General features: G+C 39.1%; 1 protein-coding gene across 5 annotated transcripts in view; it reads right to left on the bottom strand.

Annotated features, from left to right (window-relative positions):
* CNTNAP2 (contactin associated protein 2) overlaps positions 1-27,670 on the bottom strand; it is a 1,965,211-nt gene that overhangs the window by 753,092 nt on the left and 1,184,449 nt on the right. For all 5 annotated transcript variants that reach the window (XM_045053282.1, XM_045053281.1, XM_023250688.2 and 2 more), the window contains one exon: positions 6,220-6,326. In XM_045053282.1, coding sequence (XP_044909217.1) covers positions 6,220-6,326 — 107 coding nt within the window. The remainder of the gene's footprint in view (positions 1-6,219; positions 6,327-27,670) is intronic.

Here is a 27,670-nt window from a genome sequence, read left to right as displayed (position 1 = left end):
CATACTTTAGCTATCTTCATGAATTTGCATAAAGGACAGTGATCTTTAAAAAGCTATCGATGCTTTGTACCTTCTCTGCCATTCGTTCGCTCTTTGACTCATGGCACATTCACTGAGCACATACTATATACGGGGCAGGCCCTGGGAATAAAATGGTGAACAGAGTCTGGCACGGTCTCCTCTGAGATATTATGGGCCTCTGGAAGTGACAGATGGTATTAAAGAATCACAAATAATAAATGTTGAATCACCATCATCACTGTGCTAAGATATATCTTAGAATAAGAGGGTTTGGCCCAATTACAGGGTCACAGAAAGCTTCCTTAAGGAGGTGGCTACCAAACTGAGATTTGAAGGATGAGTAGAACGTACCTGATAAAGCAGAGAGGGAATATGTGCAAAAGTCCTGTAGTGGCAGCAGTGGTGCGGCAGAGGGAACAGTGTGAGGATACAGGGCATTCGTGAAAAACTGAAAGGAGGCCAAAGAGACCAGAAGGGAGAAAGTGAGGAAAAGTATGGTGGAAAATCAGGTTAAAAACTTAGCCATACTACATAGGTCTGTATAAGCCAGTTAAATTTATAGCTGAGGGATGGATTCCAATTCTTTTAAAAAATTTTTTTCATGTTTATTTTTGAGAGAGAGAGATAGAGAGCAAGCATGGGCAAGAGAGGGGCTGAAAGAGAGGGAGACACAGAATCCGAAGCGGGCTCCAGGCTTCGAGCTGTCAGCACAGAGCCCGATGCGGGGCTCAAACTCACAAATCATGAGATGTTGACCTGAGCCGAAGTTGGACGCTCACCTGACTGAGCTATCCAGGTGCCCCAAAGTTTGTTTACCTCTGAGAGAGAGAGAGAGAGAGAGAGAGAGAGAGAGAGAGAGAGAGAAAGAGACAGAGAGAGTGAGTGAGCACGGGGGAGGAGTAGAGAGAGAGGGAAACATAGAATCCAAAGCAGACTCCAGGCTCTGAGCTGTCAGCACGGAGCCCGACGCTTGGCTTGAACTCACAGACCATGAGATCACCACCTGAGCAGAAGTTGGACACTCAACCGACTGAACCACCCAGGTGCCCCGATGGATTCCAATTCTGTAAGGACATGATTATATTCAGTGAATGTCTTCTTGAGGGGGAGAGGTGGGGTGCAGTGTTCAAATTCCAAGGTGTCGTCATTGATTCTTAGGTCTGTGGTCGTTCCAAACAGATGGAGGCACAAAATTTCCCACAGCCAATAAATCTAGGTGTTTATGCCCTAGGTTAGTGTGACTAAAGCAGGTGAGATTAATTTCTTTTTTTAATTATGCCTTGAATTCAATCACTTACGGGTATCCTGGATTACAAAGAATATGGCGTGTGCTATTTGGCTAGTAAAAATTTTACTTTTGCATTTGGGGGGCAACATCAGACCCTGTTCCTTCTTAGGATCTCAGAACTCAGAAATCACATAATTTTTAAATTCGAAGATATCTGTGTAGGTCATTCCATTTATCTCCTCTTACTACGTCTAGAAACAGTAATGTTTATTTATCGGTGCAAGGTGAGATCTCTCTTTTCATACAAAAAATTGCAAGAAGATTTTCTCTCAGAATGAAGATCTGGTATTAATAATTCTTCTAAATGTTCAGCCCCAAACACTGTTTATATCTGTCCAATGTCCTCTTGCTTAGGAAGATAGCCAACAGCTTTCATATTGCCGAGAATATTCTGGGGATTTGGGGGGCAGTTCCGATTAAGAGGTTGATATCATATGTAGAAGGACTGAGGCCAAAGACAGTCTCCAGAAGCATGAGAAAAAAATCTGTCTACCAAGCCCTGAGATGAGGGATTGCCTTTTGGACTTAATTTATGTAGGTGAGCACCATAATTACAAAGAGTAAGGCACACATATGGAAAACATGAGATGATTATTGGATCTTAAAGAGCACTTGAAGCATTGGAAAGCAAGCTTGCAGAACAATTGGAAGGGTCTATAAAGCACCAGGAAGAGACAAAGACTGTAACTATCAACATGAAGCTTCGCTCACAAGAAAGACACACTCTTACACTTTTGAGAGGGTGAAGGTAAGTCAATATAACAAACGATAGACGAACTATTCAACACGATCATTCTAACCTCTTTGATGCAATTTTAAGTTTCTATGTGCTACTAGTAAGTTACAAATTCATTGAGAATGGAATATGTATCTGCATAAGAAAATTTAAGAAGATAAAACAGGGGTGCCTGGGTGGCTCAGTCAGTTAAGCGTCTGACTTTGGCTCAGGTCGTGATCTCACAGTTCGTGGGTTCGAGCCCCACGTTGGGCTCCATGCTGACAGCTCAGAGCCTGGAGCCTGTTTCGGATTCTGTGTCTCCCTCTCTCTGTCTCTGCCCCTTCCCTGCTCACGCTCTGTCTCTGTCTCAAAAATAAATAAACATTAAAAAAAAAATTAAAAAGGTAAAACAGCAACAGGTTAATGTATTTGCATGATTTGGTCACAAACTAACCTCTTTGGTGTTTAGGAGAACAAACACCGGGTTGCCCTTTCCTGCGACTGATCTGACCTTTGGCTTTCCCTGGGGCATTTCCTCATCCAAAGGGTGGCATCCTGGCTCCTCAGGACAGTGGTTTGTAAATGACAAGCCTCTGAGCCCCACGCAAAATGTATTTGAAGATAAATTCTCCACATATAAACACACCAACAGACAGATACGGGTCCCTTTTAATTTTCTTCAATTCTTCTGGAAAAAAGAGAAAACTATGGAAATCACTCACTTGAAACCCACTCTGCCATGAGAATGACGACAATGAACAGGAGGATGAAATTAAGTGACCAGTTATGGGATGTGGTCAGTTACTGATGCAGAGGTTCAGATCAGAGGACGTTTGTCCTAAAAGGGATGAATTAGTGGAAATTTGCTGATTACTAATGTTGCTGAAACTCTTCTCAGTGCCTTCCATAAACCACATCATTTAATCTTAGGATGGCTTTACAAGGGTCACTGCACCCATTTCACAGTGGAGCTCAAAGAGTCTGAGTGCCCAAGGTTACAAGTAAGTAAGAGACAGGGCCAGGTTCAAACTCAGGCAGTGTGACCTATCATAGAAGGGCCTCCCGGTTCCATCTTGGATCTTCCAGCCTCTGGCCTGGATGATCACCGGTCTTCTGAGAAATAGTTATGTCACCCTGAGCAACCCAAGACCCGAGGTGAAAATGTGTAGAAATAGTAGCCCAGCTGTAATGTTTGAAGCTCTACTAAATATTTAGTTATACTACACTCTAGATTTTAGTTAGCTGTCTTTGTTCTTCCCTTTAAAAGTAGTACTGTAATAAAATTACCATAAGTCCTTTTTTTCAAAAGGGATCCTTGGTCCTCTGCAGGCAATAACAAGCTAAATTATTTTGTAACAATAACAAAGTTCAAAACCACAGAGCACAGAAACAGCAGCAGAAAGACTCAGCTCACTGGCTTTAGAACTGTAAGAGACCTCGGTAGCTATTTAGCCAAGAGGAAGAAGTGAAGTGACTTCTACGAGAAGTGAAATGACTCACCACAAAGGCACAAGGCATGGTAATCTTGGAGTCAGCTAGCCAGCATCTGAAGCCAGTTTCTTTGGACCTCAATGCTCTTGCTACGAGTGCTATCACTGAGGCCAGATGCAATGTCGTTCATTCTGTATCAAACTGAAAGGCATACACTATATATTTTTACCTTATTCTTGCTGGACCAGACCCTTCTGATTTTGAATGGATCCATGGGAGTAACTAAGAGATAAATCAAGCCTTTCAGTTTATTTGGAAGCATATAGCCTTCAATAAGGTACAAGATAAATATTTTTCACCACAAAATAGTGTCAGTGACCACTTTCTCTAATTAGGCACGGTGGTCTTCTAGCCTCTACGCGCACACTTGATTTTCAAGATTTCAGTTTCACTTAGAGAAGACCAGCAGAGATCAGGTTAGGTTTAAAAGAATGACTCTACTTTTACAGATACAGAAGTGAAATAATGAACAGGTAGAAATGAGCATTTCTGGGAGGAGATCATTTCCCTCTTTTATGTAAATACTCTCAGGACATTTCTAATACTTGGAGTCATTACTCTTTAAAAACAAACAAACAAAGAAAACCTCAACTATCCAACCTGTACCATATATTTAAATTTAAAACAAATTAAATATTTTTAAAATCTCTTTTTCTTCGCTGTGTCTTTAAATGAAAGAAGCAGCTATAAAAATAATTACTTCCTTTTTTTTAAATGTTTATTTTTGAGAGAGACAGAGCATGAGTGGGGGAGGGGCAGAGAAAGAGGACACAGACTCAGAAAGAAAGGAGACACAGACTCGGAAGCAGGCTCCAGGCTCTGAGCTGTCAGTACAGAGCCTGATGCAGGGCTCGAACTCACAAACCGTGAGATCATGACCTGAGCCGAAGTCGGACGCTTAGCCGACTGAGACACCCAGGTGCCTCCTGCTTTCCAGTTCAATACCAAAATGGTCACTGGAGTTAGGAACCCCTTGTCATCACCACCAATTTCTGGTTCTTTGTCTTTAGTTAGAATTTTCATATTTAGGACAAAGATCCCTTATAGTTAATGGTGGTATATATGTCACACTATATAAATTATACTGGTGGAGTGAATGTGCGTAGTTGTATCAAAGTTACCTAACTCAAGCATTGTTTATCATATAATGAATATCACAGACTGAAACTTAACATTTTGGCATGATTGGCAAGGGGCAACTTCAGTTATATAATTCCTATACTGTAACTACTTTCAATATCAGTTTCATTTTTTATTCATTACTTTTCCATATACCTATATAAACTTTAATGATAACCAAATTACTATCTTTTTTAAGTTTATTTATTTATTTTCAGAGGGAGAGAAAGAACAGGGGAGAGGTAGAGAGTGAGGGAGAGAGAGAATCCCAAGCAGACTTCGCACTGTTAGTGCAGAGCCCGACGTGGGGCTTGAACTTATGAACTGTGAAATCATGACCTGAGCCAAAGTCAAGAGTTGGACACGTAACCGACTAAGCCACCCAGGTGCCCTACTATCTGTTTTTATTTTCTTGTATATCTTACTGTTGATGTTAATTTTTCTAAGAGCATTTTTGTCTCTTGTTTTTGAGCAACTTTCTAAACACAATTGTAAGCGCAAGACAATAAATTACATTTTTCTCTGTTGAAGTCTTCTATTCTGAACACAATTTCTAACTTTTGCTACAGATAATGATATGAAAGGCTCAGAGAGCTGTACTGCATTTTATTAACCCTAGAACTCTTCTCTGATGATATTTGTGTCATTGTTTCCTAAAAATGAAGTGAAATGAAAGAAGTCTGTGTAATTAGAGGGTTTAGATATTAGATTCTCAGTTTTTCAGCATATTAGGAAGAGACTGAAGAAGACAGAATCTCTTTCTCTCCCCTGCTTCCTTTCTCCCTACGCATGCATGCGAGCGCGCGCACACACACACACACACACACACACACACACACACACTGCAGACAATGGACTTCTTTCAACTATACGTTGTATGCCAAATCTGTTTCCAAAGGGATTTCTAAATAGCCGTGCATTTTTGGAAAATTAATGTCACAAATATAGAGTTCACATTCATTTAAAAATATTCTTGGATCACAAAAAAATTTAATCTTTAACTTTTCAGCATAAAGCGATTATGTAACACAAGGCACATCTGTGTTTTACTAGTCATTTTACGTGCCGCTTTTTACTTTTAATATCTAGAAAAACAACTTGCCTTCTTGGATTCTTGCTTTAGATACAGAACTTAATGGGCTTTATTCCACTTTCTAACTTATTTTTCTGATCTGAAAAATGTGGCCAAACAGTTGTGACGGGGCATAAGACGACTCCTGTCTAGACACTGAAGGTTCAAATTATACTGTGTCTGCCTCTCTGATGAACTGATAAATGAGGATCCAGCCAGATACATTACACTAACACAATTTCCCAAAATATCCAGACACGGCTTGGGCACACAGAGGCAAATCCAAGATCAGCCTTCCCTTCCCAACCATGTTTACGGAACACTGGACGCGTGGGTCCTTCTTTTTGGAGTCATTAGGCAAGAGAGAATGTATCTTGACAACTCGGAACTGTTGTCATGATGTGACAACACAATCTGGGTTCCTTAGAAGCAGCTGACCAGTGGGTGCATGCAGAAGACCCGGGGTCTGCGTGCAATTACAAGGTCAGAGGGAGAGGGAGAGGCACTCACAGTTGTGGCAGGTGGCTCCACTATACCCCGTCTCCTCGCAAGCGCACTGGAAGCTGTGCCATGTTTGCGAGCACTTCCCGCCATGCTCGCAGTGATTGGGCACACATCTGTCAGAGAAAGAGACAAACAGAAATGAACCAACACACGAATGAGATTTATGAGTGGCCAAATTCCAAGCCGTCTGGGCAATATATCATTTCAATGCCAGGTTGACTTACCCAGGCAATTAATCCTTGTTAGTTTAAGCAGATTAATATGATCCATGATGGAAGGTGCCAGGCGCACAAAAGATGATGTATCACAAGCCTGGTGTTTCCCATTTTTTGAGTAAACAGTAGAAATTAACAAACAGTGGAGAGACTCATTTGCATAGCACAGATTCATTTTATTTTGCCTTTGCACACAAAAAAAGTCACTAGCTGGATTTCCTCCTGGTGAAAGATAGGGTAGCCATCTTGTTTCTGGTCTTCTTCCATATCAAGGCCAATACCAAGTCAGAAAGGGGTGACACTGAGTTTTTCATAGCAGTTTGAGTTTTTGAAAAAAATGCCATGGCAACAGCCAGAAAAGATTGCTAACTCTTCTGTACTTCTCCCCCTGTATCCAGCTGGTGAATGAAAGCCACGTATCCAAAACATCAAGCATAATACAGGGGAAAATGTGGGTTTCATGTTGAAATCTTTGTCTTTCTATTTATGATAGAGCCAGTTGTGGCTACGTAAGTTAACCTTTACTTTTAATGTTTGTTTATTTTTTGAGAGAGAGAGAGAGAGCACAAGTGGGGTAGGCGTAGAGAGACGGGGAGACACAGAATCGAAAGCAGGCTCCAGCCTCTGAGCTGTCAGCACAGAACCTGACTAGGGCTCGAACTCACAGACCACAAGATCATGACCTGAGCTGAAGTCGGACGCTTAACCGACTGAGCCACCCAGGCGCCCTTAACCTTTCTTAATGTCAATTTCTCTTTTGAAATACGGAGTAATTTTACCTACCCCATAAGTAGCTGTAAGGTATGGAGGTAATACGCATAGACTAGATAACTAACAGGCAGGAAATAGAGGGACAGCATAGGGGAGCTACAAATATTTGGACTGCAACGTCGAGGGCATAATTTCCTAGCTTGCCTGTATTCTCACCACAGTGAGGTTGAAACCTGTTCAGAAACACTCCTGTTTCAATAGCAGACTCTTTACTTCCTCCTGGTCCTACTGCCTTATTCTTCCCACCAATTCTTTTCTTCAACTTCCCGAAAACCTGATTCTTTGTAATTCTGGTTAAGATGCTCACAGATAACAAAGGCATTACTCCGTATTACCATTCACAAAAGATTTCAAGATTTTAATAAGAAACTGTCTAAAACGGAAATGGCTACCCAGGTTAAAACAGTAGAATCTACCATAATGGATCACAGGCAATGGACTGAGAGGGACCCACACTGCATGGGACCCCTGAGTCATAATGCCCTGGTAGCTTCCTGCTGTGAAATTTGATAGGGCTGGTCTCAGAGACAGCATCCCCCCATTCTTGATTTACCCTCAGTCATGCCTAAACCCACAGCAGGCATAATTCCGTCTGGCATTGAACCTCCCATTCTTATGTAGGAACGTGGTCCCCTACAACTCTTTGCAAACCTTTAGTGAGGCAACACACATTCACTGAACACTTGCTATGTGCATAGCACATGGGAATAGAAGGCAAGTAAGATTTCAAGAACTCACAGCCTATAAAAGTAAATATATTGTATATATGAAAACTATAATGTAAGATGGAAATGAAAAGTGCCATAGTGCAGGGGGAAACGATGCATGATGGAGTTTTACATGAGGGATCATATGTAGATCTGGGGCACAATATAAAGCTTGTAGGTAGAGCCTCAATGAACAGACAAGATTATAAGAGAACTGAGAGAAAGAGCATTGCTGGGGGAAAATACAACAGAAGCAAAAAATGCTGGATTATCATGGGGGAAGGGTGGGTGTGGAAAATTCAGTCCACCTTAAAAGGCACTTGTATTTCAAATGAATTTGGGCTTGGTGTTTTCAAGGCTTTAAGGAGGGTCCCTCTCCAAAGACCTTATGACCTAGGTGGAGGTGGGGAATAGGATTCACACAAAATACAACGCGAGGCAGAATTTAGTGAATATAAAAGGAATCGGAAATGCTATAGAAATATGGACATTAGAGTAGCTATGGGTAGAATATAAATAAATATGAAGTTTAAAGCATTTCACTGCATTTTTATAACAACATGTTGAAAATTTTCCCAGCAGAGAGTGAGAAAGCGATGACACAGACAGAGAACTGTGCCCTCCTGTACCCTTGCAGGCACCGAGGCATGGCATGGGCCTCTGAAGAGGCCCTGATTCTCCAGATCATGAGAGAAAGCAATGGGATAAACACTCAAAAATTATGAAAAACTAAAGAAACATCCTTGGTACTTAATTTTGGAATTCAGCGTGTATATGGCTTTGTGTGGTATATTTACTTTCTAAATGGTTGTGGGTTAATATTAGCTCAGTCTAATAGTGAAAGTAATTTACATCAGGTCATTATATCAATTAATTCAGGAGGAAGTGATGCAGAAGTGTACTGAGTTGCAAAGCAAAGCCAGCTCAGAATCTCAATGTGCTCTAAATAACGCACAAAGCAGAGAAGCCACCTCTCAGTGATAAAAAAGACTACCATGTACTTAAACACACACGCGAAGTGTATAACCATCAAGTGAGACTGACTGAATGCTCCTAAAATTCAGTATTAAAGATTTCTTTAAAAGTGGTCTCTTATTTAAATGGGGTTTTAATATCTCATTTGGTAATGTCTGTTCCTTATAATTTGCATTTTTTAAACAGATAGTATCCTTTTGCTGGTACTGGCATTTAGTTCTTCTTTTCTTTTTTTTTTTTAAAGAAAAAACATTAAGTTTTATTTATTTTGAGAGAGGGGTGGAGAGGAGGAGAAAGAGCGCACAAGCTAGGGAGGGGCAGAGAGAAGGAGAGACAGAATCCCCAAGCGAGCTCCACACCATCAGCACAGAGCCCTACACAGGGCTCCAACTGTGACATCGTGACCTGAGCGGAGATCCAGAGTCAGATGCTTAACCGACTGAGCCACCCAGGCACCTCTGGCATTTAGTTCTTGATGGTGAGAGATGTTTTATTTCCAAACAAATTGACTCAAATGTAATTTCAAACCACTATACTTTACCACTATATTTAAAACAAAAATTTTAGGGCCAGTCACCAAGCAAAACAAAATATGAATGAAACTAGTCTCCCGCTTCCTATTTCTTCTCCCATGCTCCCACAAGACCATTTGCAGAGGTCCTATGCACCATTATCACATTGGTTAGTAATTGTTTGAACATCTTGTCTCTTGTAAACCGTGAGATTCTGCAGTTAGGGATTTTCATCTTATGACTCAGCATGACGAGGTGCCTCATCTACCCAGAAAATGCCTGCTGGCCACTGACCGAAGCAATGGACGAAGATGCCGAATATGAAGTTACACTGAGGGACAGAAGTAAGTTTGGAGGAAACATCTCTTTTACTGGGAGAACTATGGATTGGTGTTATGTATGATTTTAGTCTTACATCCAGACTCTTGCTTGAGGTAACTGTTACATGTAGAGTTTGTTTCATGGCTTGTCCTAGGTTGGAAGTTTGATTTGCATCAAATGAGACTCCCAGTGGCTCCACTGTGGTTACGGGACAGCTACTTGGGGGCAGTATCAGGACCCTGCATGGGACAAGTTGGCGAGTGTCAATTTGCTGTGATCAAAGGGCTCCAGAGGAAGTGATGCATCCAATTATTTCTGTCCCCAAGACTCTTCCAGCTTGAATCATCCCTCCAGTCGTAGCAATGCTTTCTAAAATGCTTCAGAAGCAGAAGGCATTTTTTTTCAAATAAAAGTGACTTATACCACGATATGGAAGACAAACAAAAGCTAACCTTTGAAACTTGAAATGTATAACGATTACTTACTCTAAAATCCATCACTACGGACGAAGTGGCTGTTTGGATGGATGCAACAATCCTGTCTAGGGTTATGGATGACAGTTGTAGTTTTATTTTACCCTGAGTATCTCTTTTATTTCTATACTCGATTTTAATGGCAAAGCATTGAGAAAAAATGGTATTCGCAGATAGAAGAAACTGCAAATGGTTCCAGGTTTGTTTGTCACGGCTCCCTTCTGTGGATACTACTTTAACAGAGACAGCAGAAGAAAGTTTATTTCAAATCGAAAAGAATGTCAATCTGACAGCATCATGGAATGCAATGGTAGTCTTCAAAGGACTTCGAAAGTGTTTTCTTTTCTTTTTCTACGGTGCTTAATAGTTATTATTAAGAACCCAATATAAAAAACACACAGTGGTTTTCTGAAATGTGTTCGCACAATACCAAATAATGATTAACAGTGGAGGGTTTTTCAGAACGGCTTGCTGTTACTAACATCCTGAACTACTGGTACACAAAAGTTCTCAAATGTTCGTGCATATAGGAGTCACTTGAAAATCTGGTTACAATGAAAATTCTGATTTCTTAAGTCTGGGATGGAGTCTGAGATCCTGTCTTTCTAACCTGCTTTCCAGGGCTGCTCAGGCAGGCAGTCAGAGGACCTCACTGCGAATTAAAAAACTCCAGGGCATTTAGTCCCTCCTCCCTAGGGGCTCAAGGAAGAATCTGGAGGAGGAGAGAAGCAGCCCCAGGAGGGAGGGCGTGGGGGAGAGACAGCAAGTGGGAGAGGCCAATTTGATGTATCAGGCCACTTGTCCACTCAGAGTAACAACATAATCATCTCCTAATCTCACGTAGTCGGTTTAATCATTTCGGAACCCGAGTTTAGACCCCATATGACTCCTAGAAAGTGATTACTGAATATAAAGGCAGTTTCATTTGACCTGAAAATTAAGTTCCGTATTCTCCTTCTGTGTCAGCTGAGATCCCCCACCTGCTTAGTTATGGGACAGGGGCCAGTTCTGCAGTATGTCATTTGCTTTCAGATTAGTACAAATTTTATCCCGGGACATTATATATGCCTTGTTCTAAACTTCAGAAAAGAAAACTTCAGGTCAGGGTATAGGTTATTTTGTGAACGACTGGAAAATATTTAGAGCGATTTATAAATTGCCATCCCAGTGTAAATTACCTCCTGAATTTTATTTTTTTCTTTCATCTTGCTGCAGAATTTCATATCTGTTCATCAAGGCAGGCAATTCATTTAGAAAGTTTGCTTGCTGAAATGCTGTTTTTTATACTCCTGGCTCTCAGAGCTATTTCCACAATCATGGCAGAGTTTTCTTCTGCATTACCTTTAATATTGATCTCAACAATATTTTAGTACTTGTATTTTCACACTAATTAGATTTCAATTTTAGTTGAAGGCATATTCTCTGTGGAGTATATATCACTGCCTTACATTTTTTCCTGTTCAAACTGAAATTATATAGAGAAGTAATCATAATTCCAGCAACTAATTTAGTATTTCATTGCTACATAACTTAATTTTATAGCTGTACGACCAGAAAACCTAATGTTATATTGATGGTGCTACTTCAACAAGCATTTATTTATGGAAATATTTAAATGTAGAGATATTTATTATGCCTCCTACATTATGCCCAAAGTTTCCATTAAGAATAATCAAGCATATTTGGTCCGCATCTTTCCAACAATTACACATTTCTAGACTAGCCATACCCATCAATTGTAGCCTTACTATAGAAGCACCTTAAAAGTCATTTCTATTGTAATAAACCTGAGTCCACTTTATTTTACTTTGTTAATTTACTTTGAGTTATAATTTTACAACGTATTCTGCAATGATTTATGAATAAAACGTCTTTTAAGAGATCACAGGCTCACACGAAGAGAGACCAGTAAGATCATCAGTTCCTTCACCTTCCAGGTCCATTTGTATTCAACCTAGGTAAACGGCAGTAAGCTCTTTTTAATGAGTCAGGACACTCTAAAACAAACTCTGGGGAAACAAAGAATAAAGGCAGTTTCATCCTCAAGAAATTGTATTTATTCATCACAATGTAATCGGCAAGTCAGGTCTCTATCTGTGTCTGATATTAAAAATATTGGTACCAAATTAAGAGAATATACCACTGTTCTACGAGTATACTGAGATTTATGGAAAAGTTAATCTCTGAAGAAAGCACAGATTCAGATGAGCCCAAGAGGAGGAGGAGAAACTTTCTACACGGAGGGAAAGCCAAAGCTTGTACCAGCATGAGTAAATACAAAACGTGGCCATAGATTAATGAATTGTTGAGTCTGGCCAGAGCAGAAAGCTTGCATCCACGTGGAGGATTACAGCAGAAAGTTGCGGAAGTCTGGCCAGCAGCCCTTTCCTCTTTCTTGCTTCCTGTGGTAACTGTTATCTTGTTCAGGTATCTTCTGTCTTTCATGTGGCCATGTGCTTTTGAAGGGAGACTAGCCCAGTCTCCAGGAGACAAAAAAAAGTAAAGAACCAGGCTTCTTAATGAGGTCATCGACCTCTAGTGCACATTGTTCTCCAAAATCTTTGACCCCCTTCTTTTACGGCGACAGAATTTGTGTCTTGACACAGAGCCATCCAATAAGGATACCATTTTCCAGGCTCCTTTTAATTCAGGGGGTCTGTGACTAAGCTTGATCGATGCATGCACTGTCTGGGTGAAGCCCCAAAAGGGAAAGGGCACGCATTATTCTCGCTTTTCGGTTACTCCTGATCTCCTCCCTAAAATGACCCTAGGATGGTGAGACCTGGAACAGGCGTGTGTGAACACATGAGGACAAGAAAGGAAAATTTTAAGGAGTCTAGTTCCTGGATAACATACCAGCCCTGGACCATCTGCTCAAATGTTTCCTGTCCCCACCTTAACCGCCCTGCCTGTTAAGTGTTGACGTCCTCAGGGCTCGGTCCTGGGTTCTGCCTAGGGTGGCTCCAAGCTTCTATCGCTGCCTCAGACTTCCACGGAAAGCTGTGTATCTGACCAGCTCCTCGGATGTGTAAGAGGCATCACAAAGGAGGTCAGGGTACTCCCCCACCTTCTCACTCTCCCGTTCAATCTCGTCTCAGCTAATGGCACCACCAGGTACGTGGTCGCTCATCTCAGAAAACCCGAAGTTATTCTTCACAGCCTCCTTTCTACTGCTTCTACAGCAGACATCAGCAAAGCTTGGTGAATTAACATTCAAAAGCTTGCCCGAAATTTATCCACTTTCTGTGTTTCTACTCACTCATTTCAACCCACCATCACTTCTCCCTGGATCACAATGCCTCCCTACTCATCCGCCTGCCCTTTTCCATTCTTGCCTTGCTTTAAATTGTTCTCAGCGAAAGGCCAGAGTGAACTTCCGCATTATATCACACCACTCTTGAAAGCCTCTGATGGACTCTCGTCTCACCTGGGAAACGTTGGAGCACTGGTCCGTCTCTGCACAGTCCCCTCTGCCTGCTTCTCTGCGGCCATCGGCTCCCGCTCCTCTTCCTCCCGCCATGTTCTCGGGACACCTGCCCTCCTTTGAGTCACCAGTGGCTCAAACTCTTTCCTTTACACCTTTACGCACACATTCCCTCTTTCCTAACGCGTATTTTTCCCTAGCCGTCACAGAAAAGGTTCTTTTGTTTTCCTCAGTTCTTACCACCACCTGACACTCTCTTTTTGATCTATCACAAGTTCTAATTAAATACGCGTCGGTTTCTTTCCTGCCAGGCTTCTTTATGGAACTATGCTTTCCCTGATGGCAGGGACTATGTCTCTTGACCACTCTTTATCCATTGCCTAGAATTCTGTCTGGCATCGAGTAGGTACTCATTAAATAATTATTGACTATATTTTGAATAAGTGAATTATCAGGCCACTTAGATAGTTGAAAATGGCTTTCAGTACCATTTTGATAGCATATGAATGCGGACATAGAGAATGTCTCAGACTGCTGCACTCTAAGTGAGTTTTGGATTATCTGGTCCATTTCTCTCAAATCTATCACATAAACATAATATCATTATACAAAAAGTCAAACTGTCTGGCCAAAGGATTTACATAATCTCCACCTATACCAAAATGCCATCTTATTTGTAGATGAAGGAAACACATATCCAACATAAGCCCTTTAATCTAAAAAATGAGTGAAGTCTTTATATATTGATATAACTATTAGAATGCAAACCCAAACTTGGCAAAGCCCAGTGGTCAAGCAAAGATAGTATTTTGACAAGTCAATCAATATCAAGAAATATCAAAATCAAGAAACATCAAAATAATAATAAAATAATGGCTAATGGAAGAATGAAACCCCATAAGTTTATAGGTTTCTTTTATTAAGAAAAGATAGCATGAATAACTTTTATAGGATACTGTAAAATTATTTTTTATGAATTTAGGATGATTAAATATTTTTTAAAGTTTATTTTCATTTATAGTGAGAGAGAGAGAGAGGAGAGAGAGAGCAAGCAGGGGAGGGGCAGAGAGAGGGGGGGACACAGAATCCGAAGCAGGCTCCAGGCTCCGAGCTGTCAGCACAGAGCCTGACATGGGGCTTGAACTCCCAAACCATGAGATCATAACCTGAGCCAAAACTAGGAGCTGGATGCTTAACTGACTGAGCCACCCAGGCATCCCAGCATGATTAAATATTTTAAAGGAAGTGATATTAACAAAATTACCATGAAACCAATAGTGAAATTATTTTACAGTTTATACTTACAGAGTATAACAAGCCAAAGGCATACAGGCAGTTTCATCATTTAAAAAAAAATGACATAAGTTTAACAAATTAGAAAAATGTGCACAAAAATATAATATTTGAGGTGCAATGTCTTTTTAATTGGTTCACCGCTTGTTACAATTCTGAAATCAAACTGAAAATATCCCTTTAGATGGGCATCATCGCATTCTGATCTCCCAAATATTCGCTAATGAAGAACATTTAAAACGTCCTATTTTTAGTGTAGTCAGGCTTCAAAAATATCATACATGATGAAACCAGTATTCTAAAAAATAGAGACACATGGCTTCTAAAAGCCAATGTAGGATACATTCACTTAAAGAAAAAAAAAATATCACCCAAGGCAGAAATGTGTGATTAATAGATCCTTGTTCTCCAGATATCAATATGGCAATGTTTTCACTTATGCTACACACACACACACACACACACACACACACACAGCCAAATAAGATTAACTTTTTAAAAATGTGTATTCAAAACAAACAAAAAGCAGAATCAGACCTATAAACACAGAGAACAAACTGATGGTTGCCAGAGGGAAGGGGGGTGGGGGGTGGACAAAATGGCTGAAGGCAAGTGGGAGACACAGGATACTAGTTGTGGACTGAATGACTCATGGAATAAAAGGTACAGGACAGGGAATACAGTCAACGCTATTGTAATAGTGTTGTTTGGTGACAGGTGGGAGCTATACGTGTAAGCAGAGCATATCATACAGAGAAGCGGACTCACTACGTTGTATACCGAAACTAATGTGTGTCAACTCTACTCAAAGTAACTAAAAACATGTCTATCCAATGTTGACCTTGTATCCAGGAGACTCCATAAGATTTGTCCCACGCCTCCTTCCAAAACAGGAAAGCACTAGTGAAGAACTGAAAACCAAGGAAGAGATTCCATTATTAGATAATTTATTAAATAAAGTCTCCTGTGACTTTGGAATACAGACTACTCAGGTATTTATTCGTAAGACACACAGAAATTTGGTCCAAGACTTTGAAAACTAGATCTAATCTTGTCAAACCAGAGGATCTGATAAATTTTAAAATGATAGAGTCATAAAGATTAGACACTGCTCAAACACTGGTATTAAACCCATCACTTTGCACTTGAGTGGAACAACTTAGTATCATACATATAGGTTCTAATGTTTTCAAGTTAGCAGTCTAGAAATGAACTTAAAATCTCCCTACAAGAGGAAACTATTCATGTATATACAGTCTTTAGAAGGAACTGTTGTCACCACTATAATTTAAAACAGCTGTGGACAGCAAAAAAAATAAAAAAAATAAATAAAAAACAAAACCCTCAAATGAAGTACCTATTAGGGGAGAATCATTATAATAAAGCTTCTTTGCCACACAGATTGTGTGTGTGGTCTCAGAAATATAATGTAATATCCACTTCTACTAACGGTGTTGAAGATCTTTTAATTTTTTCTCTTAATAACCGATTATGATTATGATGATATGAAATGATCATAACACGTGTGTGTGTGTGTGTGTGTGTGTGTGTGTGTGTGTGCGAGCATGCGCATTGCTGTTTTTTTTTGTTGTTGCTTTGTTTCAGTTTTTTGTTTAATTCTAAAATTCACATCTGTGTGCTTCTGGGTTCAAAGAAAATTCAAAACCACTGAAATAGAATGGTAAAAGTTTAAAGCTAGAAAGAGTAATTGAGCTCCTGGTTTAATCCCCTTATTTCATAAATGAAGAAGCTAAAAACTGGAAATTGAGTGAAATTAGTGAGCTCAATCAAGGTCACAGAGCATATTTATGGCATAGTCTGGACTTGGGCACAGATGCTGGTCTAGAACTTTTTAAATACCACGTAATTGTCCTAAGTTACAATGGAGAATCATAGTTGCAAACTAGAGAACTTTAGGAAGTATGTAATATATAGATAAAGAATTCTTACCCCTGAAGAAACAGTCAAAGAAAAAACAGAGCATGTATTTTATTGTCTTCAAACTATTTGAGTGTCTGGACACATCTTTTTCTAATGTCTGGTTCTTACACTTCTCTTTCTTCCTTCCTTTCTTGTCTTGTCTTTTCCTTCCTTCCTTCCTTCCTTCCTTCCTTCCTTCCTTCCTTCCCTCCCTCCCTCCCTCCCTCCCTCCTTCCTTCCTTCCTTCCTTCCTTCCTTCCTTCCTTCCTTCCTTCCTTCCTTCCTTCCTTCCTCCCCTCCTTCCTTCTTCCCCTGAGTCCAAATAGGTGTACTATGTTTATGTAATTTTTTGTATTTCTACAAAGAAGAGAATAACATGAACATCTCTGACATTATTTTTACAGCTGATTCAAAACAAATTTTGTGGTAGCCAATTTAAGCAATTGCTATGGTCTTGTTATCCTCACTGTCTAACTTAGTATTTTTTTCTAGAAAACACGTTAGCATCTGTGGAAGGCAGTGTTTGGTAAATTGAACTGGTTAGAAATCTTTCTGTCAGAGGCAATTTGTGACAGATATTGTTTGCAAAGAGGCTGTATGTAGATTTTGGTTCTCTAAGGAGTAAAGAGAGGAGACATGCGCTAATGGAGGTGGGGGGGCGGGTTTTAAACTGTTTGCGGGAAGACAGGCAATTATCCTTTAAGAAGCTAGAGGATTCTGGGTTAACAGTCCCATGACATACGATTTCATCTCATCTGGTCATTATTTCACTGTGTCACAACTGGATTCTATGTTTCGTTAGGTCCGCTGTCTTGATAAGACCGGGATCAGCTCCTGAGACGTGGCAGGCCTTCAATAAATACATGTTGATGAATTACTGAATTCAAGAAACTCACACAAGGAACTTCTCCTCATCTGTCATGCAAGTCCCAGCACAAGAATAATCAAAGAACTTTCAGGTTGTAAAAAGTTAAAAAAAAAAACAAAAAACACACAAAAACACAAACCTGTTCTTAACACGGCCTTTGGAGATGCACACAATCGTGGCCAAACATACTAAACAGTTTTCCAAAGGTCTCACAGCTTGTTTTTGCCAGAGATGAAATTCTCAGATTGATACCTTTCATCACTATCTTCCAGTGTTCACACTTGTTTCTTTTTATGTTAAAAAGAGATCAAGGATTCCAGCACTCAGATCTGATCTCATAGATATCAATAAATAGTTCTTTCATCACAGTCTAATATTTTGTCCTAGTAAAGATTGTTTAACAATGTGTAATTTAAATATAATCTTCTTATAATTTTTCTGTATACTGAGCACTTTCAAAATAAATATGTTCATTACTGTTACTTCTCCCTTTGATATGCTTACTGCAAGACAGTCTCCGGTTGATTACCCACTATTATCACTATTCATGGTAATACTTGGCTAAGCAAGAGTACAAAAATAAATCATTTTGAGTTTATACTCACTTAGGGCTTTAACTCGTTTATACAAATCCTGGGTAGCATGGGGTAGAATAACTATCCCATTAGTTCGATTTTGTTCCAAAATAAAATGCTAAAGAGGGTCCTATTTGTCTTTGTATCGCGTTGAGCGTGCTGTCATCTTTCAGGCTGTATTTGAGAATTTACATTGCAACCAAAAAATGAACTCAGCAGTATGAGTAAACTGACTGACATAATCAGAGGTTGGAAAATGAAACGCTTTTCAGCATTTTAAGGTTCACTGCAGAAATAACTAATGAGAAGTGGACAACATTTTATCCCCTGTTTGTAAATGGAAAGAATACTTATTGGGTAGTATTGAGAACCTACTATTCTAGGAGTATATGAAGCACTGGGGATTCTAAGGGAATAGGTAAAATTAACACACTGTACTGTTACTATAGAGACGCGGCCAAAAATACTCCAGGAAATACAGGTAGTTTATGCATATGAGGCTATGGCGGTGGTAGGGTGGCTAATCAACAGGGAAGCTCACTGGGTATGGTGTTGAGGTGTTTGCAGGATGCGTAAGAGTTAAGAATCCAAGAAAGAGCTCCTGGATGTCAGAACAGGATGGGCAAAAGCAGGTATGAAGGTTTTTAATTGCATGGGAAATTACACATCGTAGGAATCTTTAATGGCCAAAACCTGACGAGCAGCACTGGGAGAGGTAAGACATATTTTAATTATTTTCATATATGACTAATAATGGCATTAAATATTTGGCAGACGTTATATTGTTTACATATTCCCAGTAGTTAACTCTCCACTCGTTTACCTGCCTCTGTTTCCCAATTAGGTACCCTGTCTTTAACCTACTTTTAAGTTAAGAAATCAAGATAGCACCAAGGTTTCCGCAGAAGGGCTATCCTGATACCATAAGTACGGCTCTATGATAGATACTGTAAAGTTATTTTTTATAACACTGTAAAGTTGAGCTTTATATTTATAAAATAAATGGATTCTTCTACTATTCCTCAGTTCACTAGAAATAGAAAAAAAAATATATATAGTAAGTCAAAAACCAAGTCATTCACTAATGACTGTTATTCAACTCATAGATTTGGAACCAGTAAGAGCCCTCACTCAACATTTCAAGTATAAAGCAGAGTGGAAATTATGGAAGCACTTACATCTTTTTTTTAACCAGAATAATTAAATTTCGGAATCCCCCAAAGCTGGACTACTTTCAGGAAAATAATTCATCTTGAATGGAAATAATTTTAAAAGAAGTAATAACAATGAAAATCCAACTGTTTTATTAACAGGCACTTGACTTTATAAATGGTCATGAAATAATTTGGCATGCTTCATTCTAATTACAAACAGCTCATTTCTACAGATTTATTATCTTACTTAGAAGTGGTCTGATTGCCTTATAGAAAAATTGATAGACGATAATTTGCTTCTGGTTAGAGATTTTTGATCATGCTTTATTCTCTCCAAGCGGTCATGGCATTATGTTTATGCTGAAACAGTGAAGTTTTTCTCACTGTTTCAGATAATTAATAAACTATGGGTTTTTAGGGGCTTATGCCTCAGTAGCAAAAATGTATTCCCAAACCTAATTACTCAAGCCTAAACTTGAGTTTACTGCTGAGCATTTAATTTAATCTTTTTAGTGTTGATTATTTTTGTCACTACTGCAAGGCAGATCTCACAAGTATTTCCTTTTCAAGTGGAGTGACAAGTTGCCATCTATATTTGTACACTGAAAACCAAGTGCAAGTTTTTAGCATTTCCCTTCTGCATACATCTAGAAATTCGTTTATGGCTTATCAGGATTGAGGTTAACTCAGGATATGTCACCATGATAGAAATCTCCTCCTATGAAAAAAAAAAATCAAGCAAGAATTCTGCTCCAAAGTAATAAGTCAATGTATTCAGGCAAGCAATTGACTAAGTAAAAAAAAAAAAAATCAAAATTTCTGCTTTACTGCCCTCACCAGATATAGGACAATGGGGGTAAAATCCCATTCCAAAGCCCCCTGTGACCCAGTTGCATTGACAGATGCTTGAGGTAGGATCTCAGGGTCAAGGCCAACTTCCTCGTAGCTGAAACCCACAGAGGGGGATGATACTGCAGAAATAATGAACCTTTAAGAGAATAATGACCTTTAAGGAACCATTGGTTCCTCCCTGACGGGGCGCAGCTGGCCTCGGTGCACTCCAGGCTCAACTTCAACACGATTAACTTCAAAATTAAAGCTGGTTTGAAGGAAAATTTAAACCACGTTGTAAAGCAAAATCAAACAACATGAGTAAGGCGGCTTTCCGGTGTCTCTTCAAACGATGCAGTCATAGATCGGGTGGGGGGTGGGGTGGAAAGGGAGCAGTTCTGTGGTCTCAGTGCTTGCCCACACCCTGACACACGGGGAAGGAGATGCCCACACGCCATGACGGGGAAGGTGGCAGGGAGAATGTACTCACGCACATCCCTCTGTGTCAGAGGCATAGGTCTAGAGGCGACCCTAGACGTCAATGTCATAAAACAGGTGTGCACCTGCATTATTGCTGGGCATTTACAGTCCAGCGCCAGCCCCCTCTGGGGAGCATCAACACAGACCCGTCTCACCGCAGCCCGGTGTCCTGGGCACAAGGGGTTTTCTAGGGCCATCTGTTAGTTCCCCACGGCTGCCGCAAGTTACTACAAACATAGCGGCTTAAAGCAACACAAATTTATTATTGTGCAGTTCTGGAGGTCCAAAGTTTAAAATGCGTCCACGGGGTTGCTTTCCTTTTGGAAACGCACTTCCTTGCTCTTTCAGCCTCCAAGGCGGTCCACCTGTCTCTGCTCTCCTCCTTCACCCTCAATGCCAGCTGCATAGGGGGTTCCTCCCTGGCCTCTGACCTCTGCTTCTGTCCTTACCGGTCTCTATCTTGGCTTGAGCTCTGACTTTGCAGCCTCCCTCTAAGAAGGATACTAGTGATTACACTGGGCACACGCAGATAAAGGAGGATAATCTCTCCCCCTCATAATCCTTAATTTACGCACACCTGCAAAGTCCCTTTGTTATGTAAGGTGACATGGTCACAGGTTCATCAGAATGTCATTATGGGAGTCAAGAGCTGCTTTTCTAAGGGAATCATGGAATTAGGGGTACAAGACAGCTTCGTCAGTTTTCAGACAGAATACGGACAGAGGACAGAAGAAATGCAGAAACGTAGCGATAAACCAGAGAGTTGTGCTGTTCAGTATGGTAGCCACTAGCCCAATGTGAATACCTTAAGATTAAATAAAATTTAAAAATCCAGTTCCTCAGTTGCCCTAGCCGCATTTCAAGGGCTCAGTAGCCACAAGTGGCTAATGGCTATGAAATTAGACAGCACAGATATAAAATATTATAAAGTATTTCCATCGCTGTAGAATATTGTGGACAAACTGGATGTCACTACTGAAGAGTAATATTCTCGGCATGGTAAACCCTAACTCAGTGGCAAATGGGGGGGAAATCTACATTATGATTTTTATCGCTTGCAGCAACTTAAAAATTGTTTATATCTGATTTCTGGGACTACCCTCAGGTGTTAATTATTATCCACCATTATTAAAAGTTTAATGAACTAATGATCTCTTCTACAGAGTAGAAAAATAATAATGAAACCATGGAGAGTTTTGAGGTTTTACAAAAGCATGTCTGAATATTTCCTAAAAGAAGAAACAGTCCAAGCCAAAGAGAAAGGCCCAAGAAGGGTTGATGATGTGGCCAAAATATAGCAACCAAGCAACCAAATAATTGTTTCCCTCTTGGAAAACTAGTGACCTCAAGAATTAAGGATGGCCAGAATATACTTTCTTTTCCTTTTTTTAAAAAAAAAAATCTATGTAGCACAGATATTGCTTGTTATGTATGTATGTATGTATGTATGTATGTATGTATGTGTTTATAATTTGCAGGGACCCAGAATCTTAGATAACTAATGATTTTTTTAAAATATATTCTATAAATAAGAGTCCTCTTTGCTTAAGCAAAAGACAAACTGCTTGCAAGAAATGGAAACACTAAACCTTATTTTTTCTTAATCTTTAAAATGTATTGTGATTCTTTTTTATCTCTACTCCTCATAGGAAAAAAATCCAAGGGAAGGAGATTTCCTACATAAAAAGCAATTTTAAACTAAATGAATGGGTTTTCTGTCAATTAAAATGGAGCAGAATAGAATGGGTATAGAATTTGTAACAATGTATATATGTGGACATCTATGCATATATGTAGGTATATTTTGTATGAATTAAAATGACAGAGCAAAACTGTCTCCCGAGAAGAGAGACTTCGTACTTAAAGTTGAGGGATTTCAAACCTTTGGAAATCTAGCCATAGAGTTTTGTTTGTTTGTTTTTATTTTGAGAGAGAGAGAGAGAATGAGCAGGGGAAAGGGCAGAGGGAGTGAGAGAGAGAATCCCAACAGGATCCAAGCTTAGTGCAGAAACTGTCTGTAGATTTTGGTCCTGGGATCACGACCTGAGCCAAAATCAAGACTTGGGATGCTCAACCGACTGAGCCACTCAGGCACCCCAAGCCTTATGGAGTTTTTTTAAGAAAAAAAAATTCTCCAAGACTTTCTTCCTTTCTCAAAATTGTCTTGATTATAAAGATATGATTGTAAGTGTTTTGTAGGATACTGTCACCAAAACTTGCTCATTCATTCATTTTGCTTATTTATTCATTCAACTAATATTTATTGGCTGCCTATGATGAGGCAGCTATAGTTTTAGGCTCTGGGAATACCATAAGGAAGGAAAAGAAAGAAAACAGAAAAGCATATTTTCTGGTATCATCTTCTCTTCTACTGGGAGAAGACAAATAATGAACAACTAAATATGTGTCAGGTGCTATGATGAAAATAAAGCATGGTTTGGGGAATAGAGAGTAGTAAGGAATGGGCTTTTCTGGTGATGTGGCATTTGCCCAGGTGGTTAAGGTTGAGGGATATGACGGGTGGAGAATCCCTGGCTGAAAATACTAACCAAAAGGTCTGAAAGTAGGGGCATATTAATTGCAGTAGAATAAATGACATTCTTGATGATTTCTGGTGAGCCTCCATTGGATTTTCTCCTTTTCCGCTTCTACAGAAACACAAGATCTTCATATGTTCTCTGCACACACCACACTTGCCCCATCTCCCAAATGGAAAAAAAAATATTCGAAACTGTTATTATCTGAAATTGAGGTACGGAGTTTTCTATTCTCTTTTATTACATCTTCAAACCTGCTTTTATTTAATTATATATAGGCTATTGATTTCTCTATGTTAAAGTTATGCCCTGCTGTTTTATTAAATTATCTCTTTGTATCTAGTAGTTGTTTCATTGATTTTTCTCAATTTCTCAGATAAATAATCACATAATCTACAAATAGATGTAGTTTTATCTCTTTCCTCTCAAGTTGTATACCTCTAATTGCTTTCTTTGTTATCTATCTCCAATATAAAGTTAAATCATAGTAAAAATGGTGGGCAACGTCACCTCATTCATGTGGGAATGTCTCTAGTGTTGTCCTTTATGATAGATGCTAGCTGAATGTTGGCTTTTGGAGATATAAATATAAACTTAGGTATGTATCTATATAGACATACACATAAAATCATGTTAAAGAGGTATTCACAACCCCTATTCAACAATGATTTTTCTGTTTTTGCTTTTATTTAAAAAAGAAAAAAACTGGTATTGAATTTTGTCGAGTTCCCTTTCAACATCCCTGGAAACCGTTTTTCTTATTGGCTCTACTAACATGATTATCCTATCACTAGACTTCCTAATAGTGAATCAATCATTTTGCATTTCTGGAAGAATCTTCATGTGTTTGAGATACGGCAGTTTTTATAATGTGCTACTGAATTCTGTTTAGCCTTATTTTGTTTAAGACATTTGCATTGATGCCTATAGGTGAGAGTAGTGTGAGTTTTTTATTTTTACGTTTATTGTCTTTGTTTTGATAACATTGTTGTCATATCTGCCATTGCTGAAGTTACTTCTCAAAAAGCATATGTAAGCTGTCCTCTATATCTATGCTCTGAAATAGTTTAAATCAAACTTTTTTAAATCTACCTATGGTTTTATTCAAGCTTCCACAAAGCTTTTTGTTCACGCAAATGGATTTAAACTGACATGATGAGGCCAGAAATGGAGACACGCGTCTTGGAGATCGTAAACTGCATGAGTTTTTGAGACTGCATGATCTGAAAACAGTGAATTCTGGCATTGTCAATTATTGCATGTATAACCGGAGCCAATTACTTAATTTTTAAAAGTCTTTGGTTACTCACTATTAAATGGGAATTATAATGCCTGATAATTTTACTTTTGCCCTGCTAGTGCAAACATAGATATTGAAACTATTGCTGTATGTTACCAATTCCTGATTTCAGGGACTTACTCAAATGATAAAAGGTTAAAGGGAGATTAAGAGACAAAAATGAAAATGCATGGGATAGAAGCGTACATGAACCCAGTCTCCTTTTGTGATATTAAGCTCCTTCTACTTTTAGAAGATGTACGGGACTTAGCATTAATGCGATGACCAGAACGTCAGAGTGGAGGACAGGGATGTGTATCTATCAATCAGCACAGAAAAATATTTCCTGCGGTCATCAGAACCACACAAAAGGCAAGCTTCTACAAGGTGTGCAGTCAACTCTTGCACACCAAAAATAAGATTAAAGACCATGATCCTGTCAAATGGGGGATCGGTTTCTCAAATGGGATTTTAAAATACAGATCTTCCACAGTGAGCACCGGCAGACCCAGTGTTATTAAAGGGCGTCAGGATGTTTTCTTAAAGTTGCAGTGTTGGCAGCTTTATCATGAGCTCTGACCCTTCAGGTATGTCTGCTGCGGGACTTTTATTAAAATCCTGTTCACTTCACTTGTGTCAGAAAAGAAAAGCTAAGGCTTCTTGAAGGTTAATGGGCTCCGGGAGAAGCTTTCTTTTAGCCATTCTGGTGTTCGGTTTATAAACCACCCAATGCACCCCTGATGAAGCAGCACCAATCCCGCTTAGATTTTAAATCCTTAAATTAAATTTTGTTGTGTTCTTGAAGTTCGAGGGCAAAGACTCAGAAATCAGAGCTCTGCTGGGAAAATGTCCTGGCAATACTGGGTTTTGTTCAAATATAAAACCATATACTAAATATATATCCTATATTATAATTCTAAATCAAAACAATGACAATCACAAAATACTCCATAATTCACTAGAAAAGGAGAAAGCTTTGTATAAATGATGACAATTCATAAAACCAGAGGAGTGCACAGCCCTGGTCGAACATATATTCCACTTAAACCAGAAATCCTATTGCAAAAAAAAAAAAAAAATCTAGGATTTGAAAACCACCGAAAATCACCAAGAAAATTAATTCTATGTTTGAACTGGAAATATATAGTATGAGACAATATTTTAACAAGCGTAAGACTAAGGTAAGATTAAACAAAGAGTCAATGCTTAGCATATGTGAGCAGGAAACATGTAGTGAATTAATATACCAAAGAACATATCAAAAATGAACAAATCCTTTGTTGATGTAAATTTATGGGAGTCTGATTTAAGTGCAAAATGGTTTGAATTACAGAATTTCTTAAAATGTATTTTTGCTCTGGTATTATAGGTCAGTTCTCTTAAATAACAAATAATAGACAATGATATACCTCAGGTTCCCATTTCATAAATTTTGGCTTTCCTACCAAATATATAGAGGGAAGAATAGATTTCTCAAAAATTCTTAAATTAAAACAAATATAATTTGGTCTTATTTTCACTTCGCATATTAAAACATATTGCACGGTTTTTCATAGTTCTTTAATTCCCAGAATCAGTTTTTGGATTCTAGATCTTGTCAGTGAGAACCGAAGAATTATTTTCAGGCTCACTTATACTAATGATACTGGACAAGTCATTTAAATCATCTGAATCTAGGTTTATTCTTTTGTAAAATGAGGAATATAGTACCTAATTCACCTGGTTCCTTATGAGAATTAGAAATCAAAATTTATAGAATTATTGAGTGTTCCTATGAACTAAACCCAATGCAAGGTTCTAGGAATACCAAATCAATAAGACCACTCTTATGGGGAGAATACAGATAACTAAAGCCATGGTTACAGTGTCCTCACAGGAACTCTATAGTTTACTCTCCCAGGAGACAGAGGAGGTACAGGGAAGCCAGGATGACAATGGCTGATTCTTCCTGGTGTATGGGGACTGGGGAAGGCATTACTGTTTGAATTGTTCGCCATGAAAAGTTTACCAGGGAGAAACAGTGGTGGTGTGAATAGAAAGTTCTATCCTGCCCGGATAATCACCACTCACTCAGGCAACTGACTCAGCATGAGACAAAAGACAGGTTGGTTGGAGGTTGCCAACAAGGACCACCCTGGCAGATTTGCATAGGTGATCCTACATCCTACGTGAGAATATCACTCCTAGACATCCTGGCGGGGGGTGGGGGAGGGGGAGGAAAGCATGAGATGATACCTCAGTAAGCCTTTGGCATTCTACACTCACATTTCTCTTTGACAGAAATACATTCATTACAGATAGAATGCAAATGCCTATTGCATTTTGCACCTTGCTAAGATTTTCACTTGCAGATAATGTAGATAAGATGTGGATAGAGAAGATATATTCATATTCTTTGTGTGACCCTTTCAACAGGTATATGAGTATTTCACACATTAAATGATTTGTCTCGCCTGTCCATTTAGGATTCTCTCTGCTCTAACAAAAGCCAAAGGGAAACTGCTTTTAAAGAAATATCTGGTTCATTACATTCTTGTCGCATTGTAAAATCACTACAATTTTCATGACTTAGCCTATTTGCTCATATTTAGCACATATGAGCAAAAAGACGCCCAGGGTGTCCTTTGTTATTTAGAAGAATATATTATCATGGCTTAGTATATACACAATCATACAAATAATGGCAGGTGAAATTAACATAACAATAAATTCTCAAGGAGAGAAGTTTCCCAATAGAGCCGAAACAATGCTAATAACTATGTAGACATACCGGCAGCTAAATCGTAAATGAAATGTTACATTTAAGGCAGTTTAACTTTAGGGGTGCTTGTGTGGCTCAGTCAGTTAAGCATACGACTCAATTTCGGTTTAGGTCAGGAACTCATGGTTCCTGAGATCCAGCTCCTGATCGTGCTTTCACCCCCGAACCTGCTTGGGATTCTCTCTCTGTCCCTTTCTCTCTGCCCTTCCCTCTCTCATGTGGTTCTCGCTCTCTCTCTCTCTCTCTCTCTCTCTCTCTCTTTCAAAATAAATAAACTTAAAAAAAAGCAATTTAGCTTTATTTTTATTCCTTATGAATTTTTGTAAGTGGACATTTTCAGGTGGTATCCTAGACTGAATTA

This window comes from Felis catus, chromosome A2, assembly GCF_018350175.1.
Source record: "Felis catus isolate Fca126 chromosome A2, F.catus_Fca126_mat1.0, whole genome shotgun sequence".
NCBI lineage: Eukaryota > Metazoa > Chordata > Mammalia > Carnivora > Felidae > Felis > Felis catus.
This window is presented reverse-complemented; position numbering and strand designations above follow the sequence as displayed.